Source organism: Pteronotus mesoamericanus, unplaced genomic scaffold, assembly GCF_021234165.1.
Source record: "Pteronotus mesoamericanus isolate MK-2021 breed Mesoamerican mustached bat unplaced genomic scaffold, CSHL_Meso_final scaffold_85, whole genome shotgun sequence".
Lineage (NCBI taxonomy): Eukaryota > Metazoa > Chordata > Mammalia > Chiroptera > Mormoopidae > Pteronotus > Pteronotus mesoamericanus.
In genome coordinates, this window is record NW_026555329.1 from 75,758,605 (window position 1) to 75,770,878 (window position 12,274).

General features: G+C 47.8%; 1 protein-coding gene across 1 annotated transcript; it reads left to right on the top strand.

The window, feature by feature from the left end:
* The first annotated feature begins 221 nt into the window (after nucleotides 1–221).
* Nucleotides 222–4,498, top strand: PIP (prolactin induced protein). Its single transcript, XM_054564543.1, has 4 exons — nucleotides 222–375; nucleotides 2,250–2,361; nucleotides 3,861–3,975; nucleotides 4,257–4,498. The coding sequence occupies exons 1-4, from the start codon at nucleotides 281–283 to the stop codon at nucleotides 4,379–4,381; spliced, it is 447 nt and encodes a 148-aa protein (XP_054420518.1). The 5' UTR covers nucleotides 222–280; the 3' UTR covers nucleotides 4,382–4,498.
* Nucleotides 4,499–12,274: the final 7,776 nt, after the last annotated feature.

Genomic DNA, 12,274 nt, shown 5'->3' on the forward strand with positions numbered 1-12,274 from the left:
TCTGTTGAGGTCCTGGTTGTTCTGAGAAACCCTGGTACGGAGAAAATGAGGAAGGATAACCTAACTTCTCTCCCAGGTGCAAACACTGTAGGGAATGTTGACTTTTTCCGTAGAAAAACAAAGGAGCCCAACAAGGAAAGATCATGAGTGAAAAGGGTAAGAGAATGATTAGTCACGTGGGCCTGTATGGCAGCTCTCCCACTCCCTTGATCTGCATAAAAAGAGTGTGCTGGGCACCTGACCCCAACTTCTCTAGGACACCAGATCTGTCTCCTCCAGCATGCAGTCGCTGCAGCTCCTGCTCAGGGCCAGCCATGTCGCCCTGCTCTTGGTTCTCTGTCTGCAGCTGGGGACCAACACAGCTCAGGAAGACACGTGAGTCACGCCTTTCTCCTTCTCACAACAAAAATCTTTGGGGGGCGGGCTCCTCTCCTATCCTGGAAATTTACATATCCCTTCCTGAAAACTTTTTCAGCTTCCCAGAAATCTAATCCCAGGAGCCCTCACAAATCCATGCCAAGTCCCCCCTCCCTCCACTTGGAGCGCCCTTAATTCCCCTCGCATCTCCACTGGGTGCTTCTGAGTTGCCTGAGGACAGAAGGCTCCCCGGGCACATGGAGGCTGTAATTAACAATTAGTCTTTCTCCAAGGCTCTGACCTACATGCCTTCTGTAGTCTATACCTTTGTTACTTTTCTGCTTGGTGAACCTCACCTCCTCACATCCTTCTTCCTCGAAGGGAAGGTTTTAGCAGGTCTGTGCGTTCCAACAATAGCTTTGGGCGCCTTTGGCAGGACTCACTGAGTGATCAGAGGCCCTGGCCACTGATCCTTGGCCCCACAGTCCAAGGTTGAGCTTACCTAGCAGTTTAAACATTCTCCCTGTTCTCAAGTCCAAAGACAATTGTGAGGACCACTTGTTCATGACCGCCCCCCACCCCCTAGGGGCCTGGGAGCACAGGGTCATAAGCCAGCTTATTGAGGGCACACGTTCAAAGGAAGCAGGAAAATTGGGGCATGCGAAAATGAAGCCGGAAATGAGACAACTGAAGGGAGAAGCAGGGTTGCTCATCAAACCTGGGGTTGTTTCCCTACCAAAAAAAAACGTTTCGGATGCTGAGTCTCTGGACTGTGATCCTGGTGGCGCCCACTGTGGCTTGACCAGATGCTTCGTCCCGGAGGAAATCTCCCAGGGCTTGACACGCTGACATAATGGGGGTGGGGGTGGCCAAGAAACCCTGAGAGAGACGGGTTCAGATACAATGTCACCCCACTTAGCCCTGAGGGGTGGCAGGTTGTTGATAAGCCGTGCTAATCAGGGTGACCAGCCATCCCAGTTTGCCCATGAATTTCTTGGTGGCAGCACTGAAAGTCCCCCATCCCAGCAAACCCCTCCCTGACAGGCACCCTGGGAAGGTTGGTCACCCTATCAGTCCTAAATTCATTTGCGGAGTGGAAGGGATTTATGCCCCTCCCCTGTGCACTGAGCACCAGAGCAGCTGGCACGGGGGCAGAGTCTCTCCAGAAGCTGATGCTTCCCCTGGAAAGTGGGGCGCGAAGCTTGAGGGCCAGGCAACGGGATCCCCCCACGTCTCACCCAACAGCAAAGGAAGGAGACGGCCACTCTGCGGGCCCTGAACGCAGCCCTCGCTGACTGACGGGGGTGCCTGGCTGTTCTCTTTGTCCCTGTGTCCTTTATCCCATCAGACTGTGGCGTGGCCTGAGTGGATGACTGCGTCTCTGGTTCCCAGAGATGGCCCTGGGTCCAGGTCCCCTACAGAGCTGAATAAATACAAATCCTAGGCCCCACCAGGGACCGAGGAAGGGGAATCTTCACGACAACCTCCCCTCCAGGGCACTGAGATATTTGTGATTCTGCTGATACGAAATTCTCCACTAATGGGGACATGAGCCCTCCCAGTCAGTGGTCAGTCGGCAGAACCTATAGAATTTTATTAGATGACTTGTGGCATTGTACTTTTATTGATTTTTTAATGTATTTTTTTGTCAGTGGAAGGAAGGATGGCACTCGGTTGTAAATAAAGTATCCAAGGTGTTTTATTAAGCAAAACTAAATCAGCACTAACCAACCAAACTACCTAAATACCAAACCTGCCCAGAAACCAGGGATTCTGAGCTCATCGGCGAAGCATCGCTGTCCCTCCGCACCGTCCGGGGTCCCCGACCCTGCTCCTGGTGCCCTCTTTCCGACGGACCGACCTCTGCTCTCCACCTGCCTTTGTCTTCCCAGAAACATACGACAGCCGATCCTAATGGACCTCCAGGTGCCTCAAGTGACAAGGGCAAACGAGGAAATCACTGCGAAGCTTACCATTCAAACAGAATTGAGAGAATGTATGGTGGTAAGTAGGAGTAGAGTGAAGGAAAAGCCGACTCCTTAATTAAGTAAAATGCATTGGATTGCATAGGAAAACTACCAGAGTAAAAAGCCGTGGTAAAATTATTAAAAATAAACTTGGGACACAGTGATATACATGTTTCTTTACCCACGCACTAGCTGAAAAGGCAATACATTTACAACAGAATGGTTAAATCTTATTTTATAAAGATTATCTATGTGATGGCTGTGGTTGCTTAGCTTGACGAAGTACCTTAAACGGGGCACTGGGCCTCTGACAACAAATCACATGCATCATCCTGGGCGTCCCATAGGTCCTGAATTTTTTTGTTTTGATTTCACAAGTGTTAAAAAAATGTTGAATCATGAGCATTTATTGTAAATGTAATAAAAAGATAAGCAAGGCATGATTAAGCTTCTCTAAGGAAACACCAGGAGCTCTGAAGTATCTTGAACAAAATTGCAATGGCGACCACCCTTGAATTCGCCGTGGGAGGCTAACGGGCTACGGGGCGCAGAGTCACCAGCCAGGGACCCGGGCAGGTTTCGGGAGACAGGCAGCCTGGCGAGAGCCCGCCTGCGCTGCGGTCAGTCGGGGCAGCGCTGAGGGCGGGCACTATTTCAAGGCCTATAACTCTGTGATGCAGCACGAACAAGTTTGCGTTTCTTGTGATAAAATCACACACTGTCCATGCCACTGTGGATCTTTAATGGCATTCAGAGCAGAAGGAACGCTCCATTTCAATGGGAGTGTAGGAAAATCAAGATCCAGATTCTTCCCACCTGAGTCCCCAGACTCCCTGAATTCTATTCCCAGACCCCTTGGGTCTGTGGACTCCAGGATGAACCCCTCTGTGCCAGACAGGAACGAGAACCCGAACCTGACGCCGCTGAACCTCACCTAGGCAGTGAGTGCTCTGGGGTCTTGAGCCGTAAAGCACGTGCGAGTTAGAAAAGAGCAAAGCAAGGGCACCTTCAAGATTTCATGCGCTCCTCTCACAGCCAGGTTGCGTGGCCAGGGAGTTGTTCTCCTCTCACTACTGAGAAAAGCGAACATGGGAGGCATCACAGTCATTACCGAAGGTCCCCGAGCTTGAGGGGGGCACAGCCGGGGCTTGGTCTCAGCGCCGCAACAAGGCCTGGCTTCAGCTTCCGCCACAAGCAGCTCGCTGCGCTCACGGGCAACCCCTGAAGCCCTGGCCGCGGAGCCAGGCAGGCCCGCCCCGCAACACGGCCTGCGCCCAGGTCGAGGGCTCCCCGCCCCGGGGATTCACTCACCTCTGCCCTCCCGAGCCAGACACCCACGTGCCAACGCAGGAGTGTGAGCACGGGAGGACAGAAAACCTCCTGACCTGGACTGCAGCTCCTGAAATGATACCACAAAAGCGGCCCCTCCTGCCTCTCCCCACCTCCGTCCCTGCTCTCTGCCCACTTAGGGCCTCCTCATCCTCTTCTTTGACCCTCCCTTGTCTTTCTCTCCCTTTTACCTATAAATTTCCCCAGGTTAAAACTTACCTGGCCAGCAGCAAGCCAATTGAGGGGCCTTTTAACTATAAATACACCGGCTGCCTATGTAACGATTATCCAAGAACATTCTACTGGGACTTTCAGATCAACAGTAAGTAGAATTATTCAAGAGAAGAACTACCCACCAGGGAGGGGAAACCATAGAGAAACATGGCTCCAGATCTGGTGCAGAACCGGGGCGGCAGATGAAGAGGGAGAGGGGAGGAGAAAGCGGGCAGAGTGGATGGAGACCGTGCTAGGAAGGGAGATACATTTGCAAAGGATTTGAGGGAACTGAGTCCCCGTGGGGAGGTACCTGAAACCCGTAGAAAAGTTAGGGCACTGGGGGTTCGGGTGTTACCGGAAGCTGACCTTTGCCCTCGCCTCTTTCAGGTACTTTAACAATGGCAGCGGTGGTTGACATCATTCCTCAGTTAGGTATCTGCCCCAACGACGAGGCAGTGATTCCCATCAAAGCAAACCGGTTCAGTCTCCTGAGGAATCTGTTTGTATTCTGAGCTGACCAGAAGCCTCGCCTCGCTGCCCCGCACCTCACCCCACCCCAGGGTGGTTTCCTCTAAGGGAACCTAGCTGGGGTATACGTTGTGGTCTGGAAAATAAACTTCTCATAGGCTCCTCTGTGTTCTGTTGTGTCTTCCCTCCTAAATCTCTCCCAGAGGAGCCTCAGAGTATCCAGAATTTCTAGAACTTTCTCTCTGTGCCAAGGAGAGCTTATGGGTTCTCGCTGTCCATGAAGAGGGAGAGAAGAAGGGACAGGGAAAAATAGGGCCCGTCTCACAGAGGAAATGCTGGCCCTAAAACCCAGAAACTGAGGGGCAGAACTGGACCAGCATCCAAGCCTCCCTGCTCCTCGGTCTTCTACATCCCACCGGCCCACCCAGGAGCCCCTGCGGATCCCAGGAGATGGGAGTCAGCTGTATATAGCAGAGTCGGGGGCAGAGTCTGTGGTCCCTGAGATAAATAATAACTATTCTATCCTATTGTCTTGCTTCTTTTCACGCAGTGAAAAATGATGGACTACGTGATGCTCGGGGACATTGGGCTGCACAGCACAGTGGGCCAGAGGGTGCCTCCGCGGTCAGGGTCACGGGCGCAAAGTGGGCAGAGGGCATCCCGGCAGACAGAGAGTGGGCACCAAGAGCCCAGAGCATGCCCGGGCCAGGTCAGCACTTTGCTGCTGGGCGAGATGAACAGCAAGCCAGGTGGCCTGGAGCGGGGGCTGATGGGGGACAGGAACAAAGCCAGTTTGTAAGAGCAAGAAGATAGCACCCTGTCTTCTAGACCCCTGAGCCTGGACGGGTATCAGATCCAGGGCAGGGAGCAGCCATTGGGAGAGGTCATTGATATACGAAATAGCAGCATTAATTGTATTCTAGCATATACCAGAAATGCACTGAATATTTTTACTTATGTGCTTTATCACAGGCCCTATTAAAAACAACCACATACATATACATACACACTGACACACACACACATGCACTCATATAAACATATACCCAATGGAATATTATTTAGCCACTAGGAAGGAAATCCTGCCATTTGTAACGTGGGTGAAGCGTCAGGGCCTTCTGCTGAGTGAACTAGGACAGCGAAAGGCTCCCGCTGAAGATATCACTCCAGGTGAGATCTACACGAGCTGAACCCGTATAAACAGAGTCGAGCAGCGGTCGCTGGGGGCGGGCTGCCGGGGAACCGGGGGGATATTTGTCCGAGGGCACAAACTTCCGGGTACGAGATGCGTAAGTTCCAGGGATCTAAGGTACAGCGTGGTGACTACAGTTAACGCTGCTGCACTATATACTTGAAAGTGGCTAAGAGAGCAGATCTTACATGTTTTCACCAAAAAAAGACATGGCACTTCTGTGAAGTGATGGAGGTGTCAGCTAGCTCTATGGTAATAATCATTCTGTAACATGTAAGTGTATCGAATCAACGCATCATACACCTTAACCTTACAAAGTGTTTGATGTCAATTAGATCTCAGTAAAGCTGGAAAAATATTAAAACTAAATAAAATTTTAAAAACCCCACACGTTAAGTACTTATTCATTCAATAAACACCTACCAGGTGCCCACTGTGCCTGCCTTAGGTTCTAAGTTTCGCAGAAGGGAGTCAGGAGTTTTCATCCTCATCCTCCAAAGCTTATTTTCTTCATGGGGGAGACAACAAACGAGCAAACACTATTTTGATCTTCTTTACGGGAAAACTGAGATGAGAGGAGATAAGCAGTTTGCACGTGGCCCGAGAGCAGCAGAGCGCGGGTTTGAACCACGCAGGCAGCCTGACACATGGGAGGGCCCGTGCTCCCGCACGGCACAGACTCCACACTGCACTGCACGCCACGCTACACACACCGCGCTCCACGCACCGCACCGCACGCTACAGTGCCCGCACACGGCACCGCACACTATACCACACACACTGCACCACACACTGCAGCACATACACACTACACTCCACACACACCACGCTCCACACACTGTATCACACACACTATACTACATATACACTACACCACACACACACTGCATCACACATGCACCACACTACACACTACAGCACATACACACTATACTACACACACACTACAGTACACATACACTGCACCACACACACACTACACTACATATTACACTACATACAAACTATACTAAACACGTGTTACACACACTGCAGACACTATACCACACACACTACACTATACACAAAATGCACACACTACCCTACACACACACTACACTACATAGACACTATGTACACGCCACATTATACACACACCACACTACACAAACACACTCCCCTCCCACCTTTTTGAGGCCCTCAAAGTCCCCAGCCAACAGCGGCCCAAGTTGCCCGCGTCGGCCCCCGCGCTGCCCCCCGCGCTGCCTCTGAGCGCCCCGCCCCCGCCCTTGCCCTCCAGGGCAGCCAGAGACCTTCGCTGCCTAGAGCAGCTCCGGCCAATAGAAATGGAGAAAGATATTTTAAGCTACAGGAGTAATTTTGAATTTTCTGATGGCCCCATTTTAAAGAGCTAAAAGAAACAGGTGAAATTAAATTGCTAATACAGTTTATTTAGCCTAATATACCCTAAACGTTACTTCAAGACGTCCAACTTATTTCACTCAGCGTGACACTATCTAGGTCCATCCACATTGTCACAGCGGCTAGATTTCTACCCATGATGACAAATGGTTAACAGGCTTATAATGGCAATCACTTCGGGACGTACATCAATGTTGAATCACTATGTTGTACACCTGAGGCTAATATCATATTTTATGTCAGCCATAATTTTAAAAATACATATAGAAAAAAGGTAAAAAAAAAATATTGTAAATAAAAACTTTTGTTAAAATTAAAAATGCATACAGAGAGGCTTTAACCGGGGGCAGTCTCCCACGCGGGAGGCCTTGCCCAGGTTCACTCCCACACCCGGCCCAGGTGGCCTCGCCACCGCATCACTGCCCCACGGCTGTGTCCCTGGGCAGCTGCTACCACCAGGGAAGCAAACAGAGGAACCGTCCAAGCTTGGCGGAGGGCACGGGGAGCCTCCAAGTGCCTGGGCACAGCTCCCGGGTCAGACTGGCACCCACGACTTCTTCATGACCTGCCCCGACATCTTCATACCTCACCCTGCCCGCCATTTAAATTGCCGCTGAATGCTGACTTTTCAAACAGGAAAGCAAACAAGGCAGCAGTGAGGGAAACCCCAGCGCACGATGATTTTGGCTGAGTGGACCCGCCCGCCCTGCCCCTGACCCCCGGGTGCTCCTGTGTCTGTCCGAGGCCGGCCCTGCCGCCCTGCTCCTGGTTCTCCCCTGGGACTGGTTAGGCCGCCTCTTTCTCCTCCCTGCAGGAAATGTTCCAGGGAGGATACTTCGCCTAACCCAGAAATCCACATTCCGGGTTTCCCGCCCCAAAATGACCCTCCCCGCGAGTCCTCACGATAGTGTCCCTTGGTCTCACTCCCTATTCAGAAGCTGCTGTGGAAGTTACTGAATCCATGACCTGCTGCTACTCTGGGTTTAAACTCCGTGTCTACCCTGAGTTTCTCACTCTCATCCTTTCCTCCTACAAAGAGAAGCATAGGCAGGGATGCGGACTTGCTCAATACCTGCAGGACAGGTTTTGGGTAAGACACATCCAAAGCTGCGCAGGGCGGGCCATGGCCCTGGTCACCACCCGGTATAAACGGCTGTGATGACCCACCGATTCAGAGGGTCCCTGTGGCGTTGAAAAAGCTCTGCCGAAATTGTGCCACCTTCCCCGCCCCTGCCACCAGCCCACGCAGAGATGAGGCCGAGCCGGGAGGTACCCCTTGCCAGGCCATGGCGGGTGTAGAAGCTGCGAGAAGGCGGCAGTTACAGACTCCCTCACGGGTGGGACTTCCCAGCAGATGGGCATGGGCTCTCCCAGGCACCGGCTTGTCGCCTTTCCCTGCTCTCCTTGCTGAGCCCGCAGAACCCCCGTGCCCGCCGGCTTCACTCTCTTCGATCTCAGTCCTCCAAGCCTTCAAGGCCTCCTCGGGATTTTTAAAAATCAGGTGCCCACAGAAGAGAGCATTGCAGGGTTACCAAAACCCCTAAGAGAAATACAAATGGGACCCCTTATTTATTCAGATGTATGTGATGCTGAAAAGAAAACCTTCCCTTCTCAGCGCATTTCCTCTCCCATCTGAGAGACCCACAGTCACTACTTACATCTTCTCCCTGTTAAAAGGGGGATGATTCTGCTGGCTGAGGAAAACAGGCACGATGTACTAGTCGGCCAAGTGCTTTCAGATCCCAAGGGTGTGTCTTTGCACAGTATCCATGGGACTTCACATTCATAGAGCTCTGTATCATTCACAAAGCACAGAAATGCAGCACATAAACCAGACGGATGGGCATCAGCACTCCATCTCACAGAAGGAGAGACACTCAGAGGGTCGGCGCCACGTTACAAAGCTGGAAGCAAGACAGTGGGGACGCCGGCCCTGTTCGTAGTTATTTGGGTTTTTTCCCACCACACCAGAGTAAACAAACTGAAGTTTCCGATTTTGATAGCTCTCTTGATTCACAGAGAAGTGAATTTAATTCATTCCCTACAGACTCTGACTTGGGTCCCCTTAGTCCAGAACTAAATGATGTCCAACAACGGAGACCCCTTGGCCCTTCCATTGCTTAAAATAAAGAACTCAAGGATCCATTTCATGAATCAGATGGTGATTTCAGTGCTAGCCAGACCCACATAACCGAGTTACTCCCGCTCCATGAGACTGTTAACCAAAAAATAGAAGACAGAGCAACAGGCAATAAACATTTATTCAAGACCCAAAAGAATGGCTATTTGGGAAGCACTGATCTAGGCAGCAGTCGAAACAGTGCTCCAATTAGGAGGTGAACTCAAGAGATATTGATGAGAAAGAGAAGGGGAATAATTATGTGAACAGAAGGAAGGGATTTCTCTGGGTGTTAATAAGCTAAGGATGAAATTCCTATAGATTCAGTTCATCTGACGTAGGGATGCTCATTCTGAGGACAGCCTTTATTTTTCGTCCTGTAGTAACAGCTGCTTTCTGTTTTGTGAGCAGCTGCTCTGAGCGCACCGCAGCGCTGTCAGTGCGAAGACCACGGGCCCAGAGCTGGCGTCCTGACAGTTTGAGGAGTAGGACGCGCAAGGCACTTCCCCCTGGCCGTTCCAGCTCCATGTGGAAGTGGCTTTGTTTATTTTATTTTTTACATTGCTCCCCTTTGACTGAGATCTTTCCTTGAAAATACTGCTGACCAATCATTGGAAAGCAATACTGATCAGTTATTAAAGGCATTGTTTGTCCCTCGTCAAGCAGCACGCCATTTTATTGTTGGTCCCCTGTCTCTGGGAAGGCTCCTTCCGGGTACGGCATGCCCCATGTAGGAGGAAGAGTGATTTTCTTGGGAGCCCTAGACCGCTTCTGAGCAACAAAAGCGCCCAAACAGAGGAAGGCTTTGCCGTCATATTCATGTAGGGGCCAACACCTTCTGTAGTTTCTTGAGGCTTCTCACGCGAAATTCCATAGGCCTTAGCGACCAACTCAAAACACTGAGCAATGATTATCCAAGAGGTGCCCAGCCATGCAAAAGAAAGTTTTATAACAGCAAAAACTCAGATAATACCACACAAAATGGCCTGTGAAGTAGGTTTAAAGATGACGCCCAATGCCGAGTTATCTTTCCAAGTAGAAATTAAAGAGAAATAAAGTAAGGTACAAAGGGAGGATGAAGTTGGGGACTGCACAGGCCCGGCCCGGAACCTCGGGTTAGCTGTCCGCCAACGTGCTGCTTCCCTCCTAATAATGTTTTCCTTCGGATCCTCCACCGGCTGAGCAGCCCCATCAGGTATGAAAACTTTCTTTAAATGGGGAACATGAATCCAAGAGCCAGCACCTTTAAATAAGGCTGCATATGGTTTAGTTAAAGGGACCCAAGATGGTCCTTTCCATCTTGGTTGTAAAGACTCCTCCTGAAGATGTTCTCCAGTATACATGACCACCAGCTTGTAAACTGTGGTGTTTAAATTCTCTGTCTCCTTTAATTAATTGGATATCAAAAATGATAAGGTTGGTGGGAACCCTGTAAGCAAGTCGAAGCCTTGGTAATATAACCAATGTTTCCAAATTTAGTCAACTTACATAAATAACTGCCCTGCCATGAAAATAGGAATATTAGGAGTTTCCAAATTCTGGAGAAATCAGGTGGGGCAGAAAAGATAAATGTTTCAATTCTGCTCACAAAGGTATAATTTACTAAATTGCTGTAGGCCATAGATAGCTTAGGAGAAAAAAGTCTTTCTTATGCCTGGAAAACAAGTATCAAAAAAAGAGTAATATTTCAAATAAAAGTCATAAAAATTATAATCATCCTCATCCGTACATTCAGTTTCATTTTATTAATTCTTATTGATCTTGCTCCTTTTGTTGGCAGTTTTATGAACTCAGTTTTTCCTTAGATTTCTGAAAGTCCTCACCCAGTTCAACGGTGTGATCTGAAAGTTTATCCAAAACCTGTATTTTAGAGCAAGTGTCAGGGTCCTCCCGTGAATCTCTCTGAAGGTGAAACATATGTGGAAAAGTATCAGATAGGACAATGACTCTGTAAATGACAAAGACTTAACACGGCACGGTTAATGATGCGATTACAATGCCACTGGCACAGAAGTTTGCTTTACTCCGTGACACCCAACATTTTAAGATAACAGCTAGGATAATAAATGAAAACATTATATCAGGGCATTTTAAACCTTTAGAAATTTTATATAATTTTTAGAACATTTAATAGCAATAATATATGCATATATATAACAATTTTTTATTTGAAAATGGTTCTCATGTAATTTTAGTATCTCAAATAGGCCTTATTAGTTGAATTTCTCCCTTTTATTAAGAAAATAAACATCTTTTGAAATGTTTCAGGAAACTTTCTGGAAAATATCAGCTATTTTCAGGTTAAAAAAATACTATTTTATTTTTTGAATTTGGGGAAGTTTGTCAAACATATCGAATGTTCTAAAACACTGGTCAAATAGGTTTATATATCACTGTGAAAAATCTTTAGTTATCCATTTAATCATGGGGACAATTAAAGATTTTGCAAGCAAATATAGAAAGCTAAATAGCTGTTAGCAAAATTTAGCTCTTTAAATATTAAGAAAACTCAGTTCACCTATGCAATTAAAGACCTGATGATAAAAAGCACAGGAAATCACAAAATCTTTGTTTTCCCATTATAAGCTCTTAAGAGCATACCAACCATACAAGATAACTTTGCCTTCTGGCAGATGAAAGAACAGTTTTATTTTTACATAAGTACACTGTTGATATTAAAACTAAAAATAAATTTATTAAATCTTATCCAGCTTGACGATACACAAAATTTTCTTAAGATTCTTCTCCACAATATTACAACTTTCTTTGTCCCTTATTTTTCCTAGTAGTTTCAATTATATGTGTTTGTGTATACATATTTGAATTTTTAACCCTTAAAGGCCTACATTTCTAAGGAAAACTAAGTTATTGTAAACTGATATATCAGTATTTTTTTAGATAAGTAAATTTATAAATACATTTTATAATTTCAAGAAGCATGTGCCGGTGTTAGTAGTACAATGTTTCAACATGCCAAAAGACATGTTTACTAACAAACCCAAACTATCTTTTAGTTCCTCTGCAATAAAAAGCCAAAAGCAAGTAAACTTAGACTTATTTAACAAGTGTTTCAGTATTTTATCTTACTTGGGAGTGATCGAAATATATAGTAAACTTGTATCATTTAATTTGGCTAGCAAAACTTGAAAGTTACAAGTTACCAAGGGAAACTTTAAACTTACAAGTTACCAAAAGATTTTGAGGAAGCTATTTAAGTGTTGGGGG